We start from the raw sequence: 20443 nt of genomic DNA, 5'->3' as shown, positions 1-20443 counted from the left end.
AACACTTAAATTCCAACTGGAAACTCAGACACATCCAACACTACAATAAACCTAAGTGAGAGGAGAAAACTGCTAAGAGCCATTTCTGCACAGAGGTTTTGAGTTGGGACTCAGATCAGCCAGAAGTAGCAGCACAGTGAAACTACATATCTGCAAAACTCATCGAATAAACCTTTTGTTCCCTTTTGAGAAACAGATTTCTTGAAAAGTTAACAATACAGCCAAGACATTGGCTATAACTCAAATTCAGAAAAGCGCATGTTCAGTAACATGCCAAAACTCAGTCAACCTGTCGCAATATATTAGGAATCAGTTAAGATATTTAAAATAAATTAGTTAAGATATTGACAGTTTTAATGGGTATACGCTTGGCCTTCAAGAGACAGAATGAAGAGATTACAATCACCACAGAAAAAGAGAACCTCATGTTTTTGGTCACCCTCATCATTAGGTGTGAGGGCCATCAGGTGTCATCTGCAGCATCAGCAGAGAAAATGCACAACTGGACTTCTCTTGATGGCTCATGTCTCCTCATTGTAATCAAGTGCAATCCAAGAGAGGAAGAATATTGTTTAACTGCCTCTGGTAACTCTTTTCAGACATTAAAAAACTCAAAGCATTTTAAGTATTTAAAATATGAAGGGAAATCTATGAAATGAGGTGGCATGTCATTACTAAATGTTACATAAAAGCTACCATGGATTCTGCCAACAAGGTAATGCACATTTAAACGTGAAACAGGAGGAAAAGAGCATGCAATGACAATTAAAGCACAGGTATGATAATGAGATGTTCAAAGGTAAAGGAAAATACAGCACCGACAAGAAATCTTGGCAATGAGCATCAGATCATGATCAGATTCAAAAGCTCCCCTACAGACACGGAATTACAAAAAAAACGCACAAATCACGTCAGCTGGCAGTTACTATTGACAGACTCCAGAAACGGCCCCAGAGACAACAGCAAATGCATTAAGAATTTTGGATCTTTAAAAGTCCAAATACATAAAAATAAATGTCTTCACTCATGTTTTTATTTTTAAAAGTCACAGAAAAGGCAAGAAATTTAAAGATCTGGCTGCCAGTTTAGTGTTATTTCCCTGATTATATTATTGTAGTCAAGAATAATTTATACTAAAATCCTGTACACGACCGGTACAAGAACGAAGTATAGTTCAATTGCACAACTGGCTTCTCTAAAGAAAGAACAGCCTTACAAAAATGTGGGGGTATTTTAAGTTATTATTTTTATTTAACTATTATTTTTGTCAGGTCAAGACTTAGTTCAGCTCCACTATCAGTGGGGTTTTCTTCTCCCATCATCCCCCTCAAGGGTATATGAAAGATGAACAGAATGATGCTGAATATACAACTGAAGAAAACAGAAACTCCTTAATATGCCCATGAGCCAGCACTGTGCCCTGGTGGCCAGGAAGGCCAATGGCACCCTGGGGTGTATTAGAAGGGGGGTGGTCAGTAGGTCAGAGAGGTTCTCCTGCCCCTCTACTCTGCCCTGGTGAGACCACACCTGGAATATTGTGTCCAGTTGTGGCCCCTCAGTTCCAGAAGGACAGGGAACTGCTGGAGAGAGTCCAGCACAGGGCAATGAAGATGAATAAGGGAGTGGAGCATCTCCCATGTGAGGAAAGGCTGAGGGAGCTGGGGCTCTGGAGCTTGGAGGAGACTGAGGGGTGACCTCATTAATGTTTATAAATATATAAAGGGTGAGTGTCAGGAGGATGGAGCCAGGCTCTTCTCGGTGACAACCAATTATAGGACAAGGGGTAATGGGTTCAAACTGGAACGCAAAAGGTTCCACTTAAATTTGAGAAGAAACTTCTTCTCAGTGAGGGTGACAGACACTGGAACAGGCTGCCCAGAGGGGTTGTGGAGTCTCCTCTGGAGACATTCAAACCTGCCTGAACACCTTCCTGTGTAACCTCATCTGGGTGTTCCTGCTCCGGCAGGGGGATTGGACTGGATGAGCTTTCGAGGTCCCTTCCAATCCCTGACATTCTGTGATTATGTGATTCTTTTCATCATTAACACATCTCCCTAACTACCTAAGAAAGAAGAGCGAGTAGTTCGGGGACAACCCAAAATCAGATTTGGGTCTCTCAACTAGAGTAATTCAACAAGACTAACTCCTATTTCTTGGTCACCCTTCCGTTTTAAAGGCCATGAAGTCACAAACATAACTGTTCTTCTTGTAGATTATGACAGTTTTCCATGGAGAAAAGGCATCAGTTCCATTAGGAGAACCCTAAGAGAAATCCTCACTTGTTTGTTCTAACTATGCTTGTAAAATAATAGTGGTAAGAGGGTACTTACAGATTTGGCTGCTGAGTGTGCAGCACAGAATAGATAAGGATTTTGTGCGAGATAAATAAAAAGCTCAGAGAGCAAGTCTGGACTAACAGTAAGAGCTAACTACTGCAAAATACACCTAAGTAAGGAAAGACAGCACGTTATTTAAAGGTGCAGCAGACTGACGTTACAGGCACCCATCTAAAAAGATGCACACTAGGAGATGCTACCAGCAGCAGAGATCTGGAAATGCAGCATATAAACCCATAAAATCACTTCTGCGTAATCTTTTGAATGTAACCTCCACTGCAGTGTCGGATATTTATTCTGAGGGCCAGATGCCAATATCTACGGGGAAAATACAGAGTATTCTGCAAATTCTGCAGAGGGAAGGTTTGCTCCCCAGAGGACTTCGCCCAAACATGAGCTCTGAGGACATGGGAGACAAAGGAGGCACCGAGCAGCAAAACGAACAAGCACAAACCAAACGGAAAGTCTGTGTCCCCAAAGATATTACACCTTGAAGAAAAGAGCCCATGAATGGAACATTATGTGGACTGTGAGAGTGATGAGAGGCTGTAGAATTGTGATTTTAATCGGGGTTCTCTTAAATACACATCCTTCCTGCAACAGAAAAGTTACATAACTATCCTCAACTATTCATGAATGCTCCACTGCACATTCTCATCGTAATTCAACAGAATACTTAAGCACCACCCCAAATCCCACCAACTCCAGTGACACTTACACCCAAATGTTACTCAGTGGTACAATAATACACTGTAGCGTAAAAGGTGCGTTAGTACAAGAAAAAATTATGTTAATAAACATACACGAATAAATGTTGTGCTACATCTCTTCTGATGCTAAATTTAAGCATAGCTCTTCTGAAATAACATTAACTGTATATAAAATTTTAATTTTAAAAAGTTATTTTTGAAAGTAATATGTATCAAAAGCATTTGAAGATACTCAAATATATTTTTGCTGCTCCAGGAAAAAAAAATATGTGTAAATTATTAAGAGAATGAGATCTCCTGGAGCCACATCAATTCCTAAAACAGGCACGGCAGGTGGTACCACCTGTGCCAACCCAATGCTGGCCAAAACAAACCCCATCTATACAGTGCTCCTCTGAAAAAAAAATGTGCTGATGACATTAATAAAGGAGAATGAATTCTGCCACCGGACATAAACAGCTCTTCCTGGGCACAGCAACTGCGGCCAGTCTCTCATTACCCTGCGCTGTTAAAATACCCGAGGGGCGCAGCGAGCGCAGCGCTGCAGCTCGGCGCCGGGGCCGCTGCCCAAGCAGCACATTCCCGGTGCCTTAGTCAGGGTGGGATCGCAACTGGGCTCAGCCGTCGAGTGCATCACATAGCTAAACAAGTTCCTGGCTCGTCAGCCCATTTTTTCCCACACGTTTTATGTTATTCATTCATTCCAGTTAATCTGAAAGACCGGAGAACTCTGACCTCCCACCACCCTTTCCTAAATTGAGAAAATCTGTTTTCAGGCTTGTCACATTTTCAATAGAAGAAGAATGAGTAACAGGCTCCTTTCTCACTTCCTAAGTGTGTGCTTTGTCCGACTAAAGACTTTTACACTGTCTTTGCCAGAGTTCGTCAATCAGACTATTTCTGCACTTACTTTAATACAATATGAGATGCAATTATCTTCATAGTGTTTACAGCATCGATGCCTTGGGCCATGTTTGCACCTGCAAAAAGCACAATGAAACACATTTTAACTTGTAGCTGTTTTCAGCGTCATCAACAGCAGACTTCATAAATTTTTCTTGCCTAGAAATACACAAAGTGCTATTTTCCCACCACTGGTTCTCTCCATGACTTATTGAAGGGCACTGTGAACTTTTATGATGCTATAAAAAGACAATAAAAAGTAACAATGCTGTAGTTGTACAGCAAGAACTGTCTGCACGCGTATTTGGGTCCAACCTCTTGCCATGCTGTGCATTAAATACAAAATTAAAGAACAAATTTTCTGCTGTGGTCAACACAGAGAAGTGACACGACCCTTCCTGGTCCGTCTCTGCTCCGTGGTTCTGGAAGGCCATTCGACCAAGCACCCGTGAGCTGTGTCCTTAACATCTTTCATACCATTGCAAGGTTCACGGGAGGGCAAGGCAGAACATGCAAACACACAGAGCTGCTCTGTGAGACTTCTCTGTCACAAGCTTTTCACTTCTGGGCTATTTCTTCTACTGTGTTGATTTTTATGTAGCTCTTTCTTCGTATTGAATTTGACGTTAAGCATTTAAAAGAGACTGGCTTGGGGCGGTGGGATGCATGTGTTCCACACTTGTTAGCCTTTCATTATGTAGAATTAAAAGAAGTAATTTCATACCAGGTCTGAACATTATATTTTTCTATAGCCAAGTATTTAAGTTTTAATGCAAAATAAATTACACAATTTATATACTGTGCCATAGATCTTGGAAGTTTTGAATCGTGCACTATAAACTCTAATGGCCATAAATCATCTGTGAGGTCAGTTTATGTGGCTAAAATTGTAATGAGAATGCGATCAGGTTACAGGCATTTAGACTCAATTATACTGAAAAGAACCATATGGAGGAGAAACCTGTGAGAGCATTAGGACTGAAAACCGAAAGTTTTTCTGAATGTCTGAGTCAGGAGTTTCAAAACCTTAGAGAAAAATGCTCGTCTCCACCCATAGCCCTTGATCCTTGTATTTAATGAACAGCCCAAGAGCTGTGAATTGTCTTTATCAAACTGAATGATGGGTATTTAAGACAAAAAAAGGCATAAACAACTTGGCTAAATTCATCTGCTTGTAGCTGGAGCTGTCTTCTCTTTCCAAGTCTTTTGTTGTCTAATACTGTTGTGCCTGAAAAGCTGCTGCTGGCTTCTCTTATATTTTTCAATTAAAAACCACAGCAAATCATAGGAAGTCACCATGTGATGCAGGTCACCTCATGTTTGTTTGTTATCTGAGCAAGTAAGAGAAGCCACTACTTTGGGAACACAACACACATGGAAGACTTGTTTCTTTCCTGCATGTCAGCAGGTAAAGATCCTGGTCAGAGAACTGCCCCTGGAGAGGGAAGAATCAGAGGTGCCGTATGAACAGACCTCTACTCCATTTTTTATTCCATCTTCCCTATAAATGAATGACTCCTTCTGGTACCCAACGTGCCTGAGGTGCACAAATGAAGCTCAGCAGGAGCAGATCATGTGAACGTATTAGCCTGAAAAGCTCTCTGATGGTGTTTCTTTAAGCTCATACTAAAGAACAATAAATTGGATCCTATAGACTGGGAGGGAATGTATCACAGAATGTCAGGGATTGGAAGGGACCTCAAAAGCTCATCCAGTCCAATCCCCCTGCTGGAGCAGGAACACCCAGATGAGGTTACACAGGAAGGTGTCCAGGCGGGTTTTGAATGTCTCCAGAGAAGGAGACTCCACAACCCCCTGGGCAGCCTGTTCCAGTGTTCTCCGACCTCACCGTGAAGAAGTTTCTTCACAAATTTAAGTGGAACCTCTTGTGTTTCAGTTTGCACCCATATCTCACCTAACTTCAGGTGTCTAGATCTGACCTGGTGCAAAACAGTCTAAGACTCACTTTTTGCTTTGCAATTCCCTATTTCCTGACAGAGGAGGCCGGCCCAGTGCCACCAACCCTGTTCTTCGGTAGTTCTTTATGCCATACAGGGATGCAGGTCACCAAAAAGATGATGTTATGGTCACTTAAGGCAACCTAAGTAAGAATGGCTGCTGTGCAACTTCCCCTCTTTATTATCACTACTTAGCACCAGCAGAACCACGTCATGAGCTGGTTCTGCTGAAAACTGCAGACAAAACAACCAGTGCTCTCCCATGCAGAACAGATTGAACTTACCCCCCCTCATTAGAGAACTGCACATTGCAAGTCATTGCTATGACATACAGGTCTTAAATTTTGCTTTTATTAGAGTTCAACCTTTGTCACCACTAACTACCCAGTAAAAACGGAATGCAAAACACTTAAGTACAAAGAAAAGTATTATAAAACATTGTCAAATATAATGTAACAAACCATTAAAATGAGCTAAGTAAGAATGACTCATTTTGTTTTGTTTTTCTTTTGTTTTCTTCAACTCACACTTTGTCCATGAGCTTTTTTGTTAGAGCCAGTATGTTCATTGGCTGTGATATTTTTTCACGATGCTTTATCTTTCTATCTACTTTTGAAAAAGCTGCTTCAGGTGAAAACGAATGAGTGGGGATTTCTTCTTTCCCGACAATGAACCTGAAAAACAAAACAGAACAAAACAACAATTACATAAATAACAATGAAATACATACAGTCCAATATAAATCTCTTAAGTTTTTAAGACAAGCTTGAAGTTACCCACAGATCTGCAAAAGAAAACACTTCCTTTACAGCTGCTAAACCTTGTATCTCCTTGAAAAGATGACGCCACAACACGTATTTAACCTTCAGATAATGGTCACAATCGCTGCCAGGAATTTTTTAAAACTAGGAAAAGAAACCTATTACTGGGTAAGTCCATTTCTCATACAAAGCAAGAACACCAAATAAGAAAATAAAAAGGCCTATGAAATATTTCAATTATGTCCAGCAAAATAGGGTTACTCAGAAGTTGATTATTACTATAATATTTTTACAAAATATCTATTTTGTAAAATCTTCAAAATGTTTTCACTCCCACCAAGAGCATCCACTTTGTTTTGCTTGGCTTCATCTTCAGCCCTCTGTCTTCACCCAGAAGTTGATATTGTCAATAGACTGGTTCATCTTAGGTGTAGAATTACTGTATATCAAGGGCAAAGGAGGTCACAGCAGCAAGATCTTTCCTAACTCTTTGCAAATTACACTATATGCTGGTAGTCTTGCTGACGGTGATGAAGGTATAAAATGTTTGTCATTTGATATGTAACTGAATCTCCCAGTGAACTGGAGATTTCAGAAAGTGTTGTTTCTGCATGTTGCCATAGGAGTGTGTCATGTCCAGATGTCTGGACTATAGACTGAATTATTTAACTATTGGCACCTGATATCAAATTCCACAGCTGTTTCATAGCTGCAAACTCTATAAAATGTTTTCCACTATCAACAACAGCAAGTCTGTCTTGCTTGACTTCAGCTCTTCACCTGGGAGCTGATACTGTCCATGCACTGAGCAGCAGATGGAGTGGAGTTTATAAAAGACACACAAGAATAATGTCTTTGTATTTCTGACATGAGACACAAAGATGGGACAACTCTGTGTAACGTCCCAAATGAGTAACACCAGAGGGTCCCATCGCGAAGTAAATTCTATGAGAGCGTGGACCACCAGGCCGGACACAAGGTTTAGTGGTACATACAGGAACTCTCACATGAATATGCCACAAGTCCATGCTTTATTCAGGTGCTGGGTGCAAAACTACTGTTGTATTCATTCAGCATTTTGGAAATACACCATATAAACTCCAGGTCAAAACACAGCAGCCATTGGCTTCCAGGAGAATATCAAGAGTCATGAATCCCGGTTTTAGAAAGATTAATGCTCCCTCAAAAACGTGCAACCATATGCCTGCGTTTCCTTTCAATAATGGTCCCAAACATGAAAAGACTCCTCTCTTGCCAGCATATTATGTCTTGTTCAAACTATGCTGTATACCCCCAAAGTTGGAAAATTTTTACAACAGCGTGATTTTTCTCCCTTTTCATACAATGCGTTTGCCACTATGCACCACTCCTCAAAACCTTCACTTTAAGCTACATACTCATGGAAACTTCACTTACTTTAGTGCAGAGTATGTAAATCCTTTCAAGCCATCTTTGCACCTGAAACATAAAAACAACAGGTTTTTCAATAATGGGCTGTTTGCGATACAACATAAAGTGTTATGGATCAAATATTATGTAGGAGGACTGCGGATGAACACCAGCTTCTCATTAACGACAAACAGCACGTCTGTAACAACTCTGTGGCTGTGTCCAACCTCACAATTGTCACCACGGCCTTGGGACATCTCGGAAACAAAGGGTACAGCACATAAACCCCAGTGCTTCTCTCTTTTATCCAAACCAAGAGTGGAGAAATTTTTAAAGGATGGTGACAGAACCACTGGGGTGACAATGGGCCACATGACAAAGAATTGTTGCTTTATGGAAAAGAAGTCACGATGGGGTTTATGACAGATAAATCTCACTGCAAGGGGAGAAAGGAGAGTTGGACCTCAATAAAATACCCACCCTCTCGTGAAGAGCTGCAGGGAATAGTTGCTCTGAGTTTGAGATATATTGTTCTACTTTGCAATCTCTGCCGCTTGTTACTTTAAGATGACTCTCGATCTGAAAGTCCTGTTTTTTCAATTATACAAAGGTTGTTCCGATTCTAAGCTTGATCATATGCATTCTCAGTTACAGACTACAGGGTTCTTGTGTGAATAATGACCACAGCAAAGAGTCCGTAACTGGCTGTGAAACATTCAGGTTATTGGCTTTTTCTGCCCAGGACACAATGGAAGGAGCTGAACCTGGCAGCTGCTACAGATTCTTCCCAGAAGACTTGTCAGTGTCATGTTGGTAGGAAAGCAAAGAGCAGATACTTGGAGGTTTTTCCCTTTTTCTTTTTTATAGAATTGCACAGGGAAGACATCATGGTAGCAACGCATTCCTGACACAGCACATAAAGCACCAACTAGTAACATATCGACACCATCACTTCAAGAACACATCTACTCCAAGAGAAGACAGGACAGCAGTCGCAAAAGCTTTGGAAGCGGGAACAGAAAAACACAATCCTTTGACTTCTGCCTGCAGAGACCAAGTTGTCCCTGCAAAGTCTGTGCCTGAACCCCCCCAAAAACACGTCCCACCATCTCCCAGTAGACCCCGTGTGTGGTCAACGTGTGCTACCGATGGCTGGAGACACCACCAGCAGGAAGAATATAACAAGATGAAAGATGTTCAGAGATCAACACAGCCCTGTTTTCTCCTGGTAGGGCAGCATCTGGTGCAATGCTGGTATGATGTCACAGCATTAAATACTCCTGGGAAACTCTTCCCAAGGGTATGGCCTTCACCACATCTGCTTCCAAGGACTTTGGTTTGTCACCATGTGCACAGTGCTAAGTAAGTATCAAGCACAGTTGCACAGAGCACTGGAAAATTCATCCTGAAGAACTTCTCTTTTACAATGACTGCACCTACAATATTGGTTTCCTCAGGGAGGTGTCACGGCCCCAAGCCTGACAGTGTTCAAGAAGAGACTGGACAACGTCCTCAGACACACGGTGTGAACTGTGGGGTTGTCCTGTGCAGGGACAGGAGTTGGACTCCATGATCCTTGTGGGTCCCTTCTAACTCAGGACATTCTGTGATTCTATATCTAGGGGTTAAAGGTAAATGCATATAAATAAGATGGCTCACTTTGTCTTTAATTAATATAGAACTTCGCATCAAAGATATGCAAACATTTTACTTTTTATGATTCTTTACCTATAAGATTCAGAAGCTTTAAATTATCATAGCACTTTAACATAGAGACGGACTGAAAGATGGATTGAAACAATCGGTGAGTGATGGACTGAAACAAACTTAATCAGCTTTTTGCCAGAGATCACAGTGAATCACTGGCAGAACTGCAAATGGAGCCCAAATGCACAGGGTTTATATATATGTCTGCTATATCCACAGAACCACAGTCTGGTATCATGAGTTTGATTTTAAACATCTGATTGACTGTAAGTTAAATGAACTTTGATTTAAGGGTGTTCAACAAATTAAGTCTGCAAGCTGCCAGCTCAAGAATAGGGCCTTAGTTTCTACTTTCCCAGTAAATTAAAACCATACACAAACTGAAATGTAAACATGCATGTAAGTGTTTATAGAATAATATTGAAACAGAAAGCAATAACAGCATGAGCATAATGATGTTTTTGCCTTAATCACTTCAGTGCAGCTGCTGGTTGAGTTTTACGTGTCCCATTATTCCATTATCACACCAGCAGAGGTCCCTGCCCAACCAGTGCTGGGGCCGACCCGACCAACACCACCCTGCCGCTCATCTGCCTTTAACTCCCCAAAGACACCGTCGCTCGAATCCTTTCTTCACTAGTATTGAAATTCAGAAGAGATCTGAATCGCTGAAAGAGACAACAGCACTCCAACTCCCTACTCCTCCAAGAAACATGCAAAAGATTTCTAATGTCTATTCTAACCACACGATTAAAGTCAATTCTATGCAGTATTTGGTATATCAAAACTTTATTAAATAATTATTCTTATTTTATTTGTTCTTCTGTATAATTATAGAGCTATGAATCCGCCTGCAAAATGCACCAAACTTAAATATGTGATTCAATATGGAAGCAACACTAAAGATACAATTCAATTTTTTTTCCCATTAACTTCCTAATTTTTTAAATTATAACAGTATAAAAGCACTATATAAGGTCTTAAACAGAACTTAATTCATGCTGCTTGCTGTCTAAAATCACTTGTGTAAAGTGGATATGTGAAAATATTGCATATTAAAGGATTTAAAAACCAGAAGTCCTAGAGAAACAATTTTGAGTAATTTGCATGGTAACTCATCCTTCTCTGACATGACAATTTTGCTTTTACAAATGAAGCAGCAACCAAAACCAAAACTAATGATCTAATATCTGGCTTTAAATCATGAATTCAGTACATGAAAGGCTGCAGAATACCAGTCTAGAGATAGGGATTGCCTTATTTATTCACTCACTGGGTACATACCATAGGTAGCAGCAGGAACCCCCCACGCTGACTCCAAGCATGCTGGTTTTTGGGGGGCACAACCAAAGCTGCTGCAGGGACAGCATGGAGACGTCACAAATTCAGCTTCAAGGGAGACTGTCGAGGTCCAACACTCGCTGCATATGGCACGTTTCACGAACACCTGTCTGCTAATAACTGAACTAAGACTAATGATTTGCTTCATACAGCCCTTAATTGGTAATAATAATGCCAACACTAATTGGTAATAATAACTTTTACTCAATGCTTCATTGCTCAAGGGGTGAAAAAGCCTGGCCTGTGCTGCTGACCCCTGTGAGCCATTCAAGCTGTAAATGAGCACAGTAAAACCTGTTACATGTGTCCGGCGTTGCAGATATCCCTGAGACCGGAAAAACCTCAATAGCGTATTAAAAGCTTGTTTTCAGGGCATTTATTCAACCGGGAAGGTCTGAGATAAGGGGTGAGTTGTACGCCGTTAGAGGTAACTCACCTCTGCTGCCATCCCCAGCACCCTGAGCGCCCCAGGGACCGAATCTCAAGCTGCAGGAGGGCAGCGCCACTTTGTGCCCAGCAAGCAATAATTTAAAGGATGCACAATCTGGTTCCATTTTCCCATCAGAAAATGGTACAAAGGGACCCTGCCAGCTGTCCCCATTGGGCACCGTGTACCTGGTCACCCAGAAATGCTTCACTCCAGCTTGGCTTTGGCCACAGCAATAAATTCAAGTTCTCCAAATTCCCCTGCTGCGACAATTCTGGCACATGAGCAAATAGAGTTGATTTTAGTTGTGTATATTTGTAACACAAATTTAACTTATGGCCACACACATTTATTTTTTCATAAAGAAAACAGTAAAAGTGAAATAGAGCCAAGGCTTGATACTAACTATACTTCCAACTAGACATGAACTAACTCTAATTATTTATGTTTGTGTATGTGAAAAGGTGCTGTACATGAGCTTACTCTACTCTCCCTCCATCCTGTGGGAAGGAGAAGTTCCCACACTGAACTGCAAGGCTGCAGCTGCCAGCAATTCTGTTTTGGGCTTTTTTATTAGTATGCCTTGTCATAAGTGTTGTAAAGATTTTCTCCGTGACCAATCGATATACCCTGTGCAAGAAGCCTTCTGGGGAACCAAGTTACTTTTCACCCACGGAACTGGTGAGGAGAAAGCAGCTCACAGCACCAATATATGCCACATTTAACAGCATCCCCGTATTGCTTGTGTTACCTTTCAGAGTAGGAGTAAATTAAGAACTCCTCTATGCAGAGCTCTCATTACGGCCGGGTGGAAAGGAAACACCGCAAGCACGGGACATGTGGTGGCACATCACATCTGCCTGTAGAGACTGATCAGAGGTGGAGGTGACCACGGTTCCCAGTTAAGGTGTTTTATGGGGAAGGGAGGATCACAGTGATGAAACGTGACTGTGTCTGAACACGCCAGCTATATCCCTTGCTATTAGGAATTAAAGGGTACCCACGTTCCTTTGTGAGCTGTGTTGAACTTGAGGACAATCCATTTTCTGTTTCAAGCTACTTAGAGAGGTTACTACACCTTCCTCCTTCTGTTTTTCTATCCTTCACTCTCTCCCTTCCCCCAGTGTTAACAACACTAAACACAGTAACAGTTGTCATTTTTCTGAGATGTCATCTTTATCCATTTATTTTCTTCCTTTTCCATCTCCCCCTTCGCTCTTTATTCCTGCAAGTCAAACTCCTGTTTTGTATTTGCCCCCATCTGTCCTTTTGTAAATGTTATTCTCAAAAGATCATTTGTTTTCCTTAAAACCAAATCATCCATCATTATCTTCTCCACCCCCCTCATGGTCTGACACTCCCCATCATGTTAATCACGTGGGTTGTGACTACAGGATTGAAACTGCAGAATAAGCGCCACTGAGAATGGGATTATAAAGAAATTCAAGATCCAGGGACACACATTTAACCATTCTGTATCAGAGAAATGGAAGAACTAGTTCAAGCTCAGTTCTAAGTTGTTTGAGAGTAAATAGTTTATGTGGTTACTGTAAGATAAAATCCCACTTCGGAAATAGTAGTTTTCCAAAAGGCCTTGGGAAGCAAGAACAATTCCAAACCAGTAAGGTCTTCCTCACTATGTAGAAAAAAGTTACTTTAAAATGAAGTATTTTATATCTGTGGATATAAAATAAGAGCTGACCCAGTCAAGTCAGATAAGACAAACGGGGTTGAAACCAAAGGTTTTTCAGAACTGTGTACCACTAGTATTTTTCCCAGCAGAAGAACACATATTTTCGTTTTTAAGTGAAAAATGTGATTTATAAGAATTATGATCGGACATGCCACAAAACCTATTTTGACTTGTCACTACTCAGTTGTGGTGAACTTTCCAACTATCTGAGCGGTATCTAGATCCTTCCCAGGGACCAAAGAAGAACATGATTATTATGCTAATCTTAATGCCTAAATCCATTGAGCTGTCAGTGGTCTGTGATGAGGCTGCAGAAAGACATTTAGATAAATCTGTGGGAAACCGGATCCTAAAATTCTTTGTAGATATGGTGACACAAGAGTCTTCTGACTTCAGCAACTTCTCATGACTTTCACACCAGCTTGAAAAAAAATAATACTCTGCTTACTTATTTTCCTATCAGAAACAAAGTGCATCAAATCTAAAATTATAGCACCCTACTTGGAAGCAGAGAAGCATTTAGATGTAATTCCTTTGGATCAAAACCACCACTTGAAGTTGAGCAGCATCTCAACACAAAGGAGCTTCCATTCTAGATCTACAGCTCCATGAGGCACAAGAGATCAGAATGTGAGCTGTTTCCTTCACAGATGGCTAGATTGCTTTAACATGCAAGATTCAGTGAGATTTTTTTCCTTTCCTTCCTTTCCTTTCCTTTCCTTTCCTTTCCTTTCCTTTCCTTTCCTTTCCTTTCCTTTCCTTTCCTTTCCTTTCCTTTCCTTTCCTTTCCTTTCCTTTCCTTTCCTTTCCTTTCCTTTCCTTTCCTTTCCTTTCCTTTCCTTTCCTTTCCTTTCCTTTCCTTTCCTTTCCTTTCCTTTCCTTTCCTTTTTCTCTCCTCTCTCCCCTCTCCCCTCTCCTCTCTTTCTCCTCTCCTCTCTTTTTATCATTCCAACCAATCACCTTTATTTACTAAAGAGATCTCACAAAGATAACTCAATCCAAAAAGGATATCCATATTTCAAGCTAAGTTATTGTCCCCTGTATAGATGTGCAAGCATTTTTGTCCATCCATCCAGACTGAAACACATCTTTAGAGACTCTACAAAATCACCATATCAAGGCACCTGGAAATGCAGCAAGTAAAAGTAATCTCTTCCATGCACCAGCTGCCGTTAACTTTAACATTTCCCCCAATATCAGACCCAAGTCCTTCCTTCGTGCTATGTCTCTGTACCCCAACTTTTCTCAGATGATGCAGGAGCAGGAACAACCACTCGCTTTCGTCTCATCCTCCACATTTCCAGGAATGGGATAGAAAACCTGATGGAAAACCTGCTGCTTCATCCGAGACTCATCACCATCATGAGATGCAACTTGTGACTTGTGCAGAGGAAATCCAGAGGCAAATTTAAGGGAAAAAACTTCCCCCTTTTGTGGATTAAACATTTATTTTCTTTCCATCATTCCTCACAGCTCTTGTCTATTCAACCTGGGATCATGGAAAAAAAATTATAAGGAGCAATTATAACCAAAAAATCTAATCTTGTACCCCACATGTCAGAAGACATGTCAAAAATCACATTTAAAATAACTGAAGTCAGAACAGTTGTAGCAGAAACTCTTATAAAAATGATACTTTGAACTACTAAATGTGCAATGCAGCTGGGATCAAACTGCATTGAAAAGTCTCATTGCTTGTGTTTCCAAATCTGACTGATAGTTTAACTTTTGTGTGTTTAAATTACAAGTGAAAGAATGTATCCATGACATTTCTTTCAGCTGTGCTTAAAGTATAAAACGATATTTCGAAAAGGCTATATTTTTGTAAGTAGTACATGGAGTGAATATAAAACTATGTTTTTTAAAAAAATCAACAAAGAACGAACAAGTAGGGATAATATTCAAGGCGAAGGGTAAAAGTAGCAGAGCAGAGCATGGACATTATTTTTTCTAGACCTGTACTGAATGCGCCATTTACAACACTTGGATAGAAAGGGTGAATGGAAACAACAAGCAGCGTAGTCAAGAGTGAACTGTGGTCCCATTAATCTTTCATGTAAATCCAGGGAATTACATTTTTAAAGGAAAATTCTGCAATTCTGGCAAGAATGTGACACTGCACTTGAAAAGAAAGCTGTTTATACTGAAGTTAAAATACTATATCAGGGTTGTAAACCAAAGCTGTTATCAATCAACACTTCACATCTGATTGCTAATCAAGTTGTGTGTGTTATTGCCAAATGCAAAATCCGATTTCCAATGATGTTAATTATCCCACTACTTACAACGCTCACATTTCTTCAGAGATTAGTGCTTCCGGAAATGTGCATTTTTGAGTAAATTGAAAGAAAGCAAAGAAAAAGATATGTTTAATTGTTTTATCTGGATGCAGCCCTTCCACATGTTTGTGTAGCAACAACGTTGTGTTGTGGGCTCAGGGGCAGCAACTGAGTCACCCCGATGGCTGCAAACCCTTCCAAAATCCTTCATCAAAGACCCTGCCTCACACAGCTGATACAAGAAACCAATTTCAATTAAAATTGTTGACTAAACAATGAAGTTAAGCCTTTCCTTGCTCAGTTCAACTGGTTTGCTGAAATTTGGGAAGTGACGTCATTTTTTCACTACCCAATTTTAACCTTTTTCTTCCAAGTGTTCTATCAAAAAATGGCACCTTCTGCTACAGCAAAACCCAAACACTCTCTCCAAATCAGGCACAGAACAAAAATAGGAAATGGCCAAAAGACCCTGAAAGTATGAAAACGGGAAGTCAAAGTGGTTCTAGGAGCATGAGGATACAGCGAAATACACCGTGACGTGCACAAAATCACATCCAATCACATCCACCCCCGCGGTCAAGGATGCGCTGATGCAGTTCCATTGTTGTTAGAACAATGAGAACAGTCTGCCACCAAAGGGGACACGCTCTCATCAGATTAAACAGTAAATGATCTTAACTTCATACCGGGTTTGGCTCAGGTTAAATAATGGTGGCATCTGCAGCAATTCTATGTTACACTGAGACCTGTGCTAAATTAATCTACTGACAAACTGTCCTCCGGCTCTTTCTACTGGCTCTCTGCAACTGGAAATAAAGAAAAAAGGAAGAAAAAAGAAGCTAAACTTGTTGGAACTGTCTTCTGTAAACATACGTGATGCTATTTGCAGGTGATTCAAAACTTTGGTCACTTAAAAACCTCTTTCATAGAGATTGATTGATGGATTAATTCAATTATTCAAGAGAAATGGATACAACATTTGCTTTCCCCAGATGATTCCACAAATGGATTTGAGGGAAACATTTGGCTTTTTGCTGTGCTTCCATTTGGGGAAAATGTAATTATGAGGAGATGATCCATTTATACTTTTATATTATATTACCCATATCTCTGACATTTAATAAAACAGACTTGTATAAACAGAATTAACTTATAATGAAATGAAAAGCTATAAAAAATATTTGAAATAAATTAACAATCATTCTGAATAAGCCCAGGCATAGTGAAGGCACTACATGCCTTCTAAATCACTGAGATATTATTTGTAAGGACTTGAAGTGAGATTTTCACTCTGTTAATCAAAAATATTCTTAATTGTCTATAATGCAGAACATTGCCAAAATCACCAAGACTGTTACAACTACATGTTGAGCCATAAGCATTAGGACACCATCAGTTTGTTGCTACACTCCAGCTAAATTACCACGTTGCAAATTTTGTTGGAACTTGAAACTTTTATTTCTGGCTCTATAGTATTTCTGTGTGATGTCCAAGCCACGCAAAGCTACCTGCTTACCTGGAATTTACACACAGATGTGTAAAGGGCTGTGCAGACAGGCCTCTGAGGTTCATAACTATCATAGGAAGTCTTGAAAATAGATTAAAATCTCAAAACTGAGCTCCAAGAACCACAGGGTGAACAAAGTATTTGTGTATAGCCTCAGAAAACACTATTTTGAGAACCAAATTTCAGTGCTACCACAGAAATCCACTCCTAAGGAACTCCCTTGCTGGCTTGCACTGCAGCAAGGGACCAAACATCATTCTAAAATAGTTTTATTTTAAATTACTACAGTTTTATTCAAATAGATCATATTTTTAGAGCTGCACACCCAAGTGCATTATTTGAACTAGAAAGTTGCATCACAAAAGAAGAAATGGAGAGACTGGTCATGAAACTCAGGGTGATGTAACACAAAGCCCAAGTCTATAGGTCACAGTTGAAGGGGGGAAGTGCCACTTCTGCGATGGACTTTTGGTCCTTTCTTATTATAATAATTACATAAATGTGGCTTCCGAACATCTGTAACGCTTTTTTTAAAAATGTAATGTAAAAGTGTAATGATTTTTTACAACAAACAACGAAAAACATAATGAACTCCATCACAAGAATGTGTACAATCAGATACAACACAAGATCTCACCAAAAATGTGAAAAAAAAAAAAAATGTAATGTGGAATACTTTCTGCAATTAACTCATTTAACTAAGTGAAAGAACATAATATTAATTAAAATAACCTTCCAAAAATTATAGCTGGGGATTTGATACCGTAGTTTACAAGATCTATTGCCTTCAGCTAGCTGAGATAGAAAACATGTGACACTACACTAGGAAGCCAGAACTTGTATGTTAAAATGTAGACTTATTTGGCAAGGTAAGTAAGTAACACTGCCAAAAGAGAAACAAGCCATCCCGAAACACTGGCTAACATTATCTAAATGAAGACATGCCAGAAGCTCTAAGGTAGAGCCAAGGCTTGTTTTAGGGCTACAAGTCAACGATGACTTGACTTGTTTTTAGTCAGAAAAACTCTAATTCTCAACAGCTTCTACAATCTATCAAGCACGGCCATCATCAAATTGTCGAGTCTGGTGAGACCCCACCTGGAGTCCATCCGTCCACCTTTGGGGCCCCCAGTACAAGAAAGACATGGACCTGTTGGAGAGGGGCCAGAGGAGCCACAGAAATGACCAGAGGCTGGAACAGCTCTGCTGGGAGGACAGGCTGAGAGAGCTGGGGTTGTTCAGCCTGGAGAAGAGAAGGCTCCGAGGAGATCTTATTGTGGCCTTTCAGTGCTTAAAAAGGGCCTGTAAGAAAGATGGGGACAGACTTTTCAGCAGAGCCTGTTGTCATAGGACAAGGGGTGATGGTTTTAAACTGAAGGAGAGGAGAATCGGCTTAGACATGAGGAAGACATTTTTTACACTGAGGGTGGTGAAACCCTGTCCCAGGTTGCCCAGAGAGGTGGTGGATGAACCATCCCTGGAGACATCCCAGGCCAGGCTGGATGGGGCTCTGAGCAACCTGATCTGGTGAAGATGTCCCTGCTCATGGCAGGGGTGGCACTGGAGGAGCTTTGGAGGTCACTTCCAACCCAAACTATTCTGTGATTTTATGATCTTTGTAGCTGCCAATGCTACACTAACAGGCAACAAAATATACATGCGAGTTCCCAAGTAATATATACAATAAAAATCACAAGTATGAGAATATTTTCTTTTCCTTCCATGCTTGTTTTCTTGCAACATATTAGCTATGGGTCAGTTTCTAGGGAAAGTTATTACTGGCAAAGACAGGGATCTTCTCTTTATTGTTACCAAGAAAGGCTGCCAGGTGTCCTGCAACAGTACAGAACTGGGATGTCTGGCTGCTGAACCAGTCCTGCTGAAGGCAACTCTTCACACGATGAAGCAGTCTCACATGGAGCTATCTACCAAGTTAGGTAGGGACACAATGTTCCTGTTCTTCTCACCATCACACTACACCCAGGAGAGCTGGTCCTACCAAGAAAACCATGACTAAACCAATCCTGGAAACCAGGCTGGCAATGTAAGGCACCAGTGTGCCACAAAAATGTAACAAGTCAATAGAAAGCGACTCTTGTGTCTCCATCAAAGATCTACATCACACAAAAATAACATGTCATTAGAAAATCACAGAATCTTTCATAATAGGTAAGGTTTAATCATTGCTGTTTCAGGAAAAAAGTGATCCTATTCAGCCTTAAATTCACAGAATCACAGAATGTCAGGGACTGGAAGGGACCTCAAAAGCTCATCCAGTCCAATCCCCCCATGGAGCAGGAACACCCAGATGAGGTTACACAGGAAGGTGTCCAGGTGGGTTTGAATGTCTGCAGAGTAGGAGACTCCACAACCCCCCTGGGCAGCCTGTTCCAGTGTCTGTCACCCTCACTGAGAAGGAGTTTCTTCTCAAATTTAAGTGGAACCTCTTGTGTTCCAGTTTGAACCCATTACCCCTTGTCCTATCATTGTTTGTCACCGAGAAGAGCCTGGCTCCATCCTCCTGACACTCACCCTTTATATATCTGTAAACATTATTCAGGATAAGCAAGGGTAACCAGCACTACTAACAACATACTTGCGATGTGTTGACATTTGCTTTTGTTGATTACTAAATATTCTTCGACACAGTCTCCCACAGCATCCTCACAGCTAAGTTGAGGAGGTGTGGTCTAGACAATAGAGTAGTGAGGTGGGTTGCAAACTGGCTTAAGGAGAGAAGCCAGAGAGTGGTAGTCAATGGTGCGGAGTCTAGTTGGAGGCCAGTATCTAGTGGAGTGCCTCAGGGGTCAGTGCTGGGGCCAATATTATTCAATATATTCATTAACGATTTAGACGAGGGAATAGAGTGTACTAGCAGCAAGTTTGCTGATGACACTAGGCTGGGAGGAGTGGCTGACACACCAGAAGGCTGTGCTGCCATCCAGTGGGACCTGGACAGGCTGGAGAGTTGGGCGGGGAATAACCTAATGAAATTTAACAAGGGAAAGTGTAGAGTCCTGCATCTGGGCAGGAACAACCCCAGGTTCCAGTATAGGTTGGGAAATTACATATTAGAGAGCAGTGTAGGGGAAAGGGACATGAGGGTCCTGGTGGACAACAGGATGACCATGAGCCAGCACTGTGGCCTTGTGGCCAGGAAGGCCAACGGCATCCTGGGGTGTATTAGAAGGGGGGTGGTCAGTAGGTCAGAGAGGTTCTCCTGCCCCTCTACTCCGCCCTGGTGAGACCACATCTGGAATATTGTGTCCAGTTCTGGGCCCCTCAGTTCAAGAAGGACAGGGAACTGCTGGAGAGGGTCCAGCGTAGGGCAACGAAGATGATTAAGGGAGTGGAGCACCTCCCTTATGAAGAAAGGCTGAGGGAGCTGGGTCTCTTTAGTTTGGAGAAGAGGAGACTGAGGGGTGACCTTAT

General features: G+C 41.1%; 1 protein-coding gene across 2 annotated transcripts in view; it reads right to left on the bottom strand.

Moving 5' to 3' along the window:
• TMEM135 (transmembrane protein 135) overlaps window positions 1-20443 on the bottom strand; it is a 184666-nt gene that overhangs the window by 12965 nt on the left and 151258 nt on the right. For both annotated transcript variants that reach the window (XM_065034603.1, XM_065034529.1), the window contains 3 exons: window positions 8085-8126; window positions 6435-6581; window positions 3957-4026 (listed from right to left, as the gene is read on the bottom strand). In XM_065034603.1, coding sequence (XP_064890675.1) covers window positions 3957-4026; window positions 6435-6581; window positions 8085-8126 — 259 coding nt within the window. The remainder of the gene's footprint in view (window positions 1-3956; window positions 4027-6434; window positions 6582-8084; window positions 8127-20443) is intronic.

Source organism: Columba livia, chromosome 1, assembly GCF_036013475.1.
Source record: "Columba livia isolate bColLiv1 breed racing homer chromosome 1, bColLiv1.pat.W.v2, whole genome shotgun sequence".
NCBI lineage: Eukaryota > Metazoa > Chordata > Aves > Columbiformes > Columbidae > Columba > Columba livia.
The sequence above is the reverse complement of the archived record's forward strand: the minus strand, read 5'-3'. Positions and strand labels throughout refer to the sequence as shown.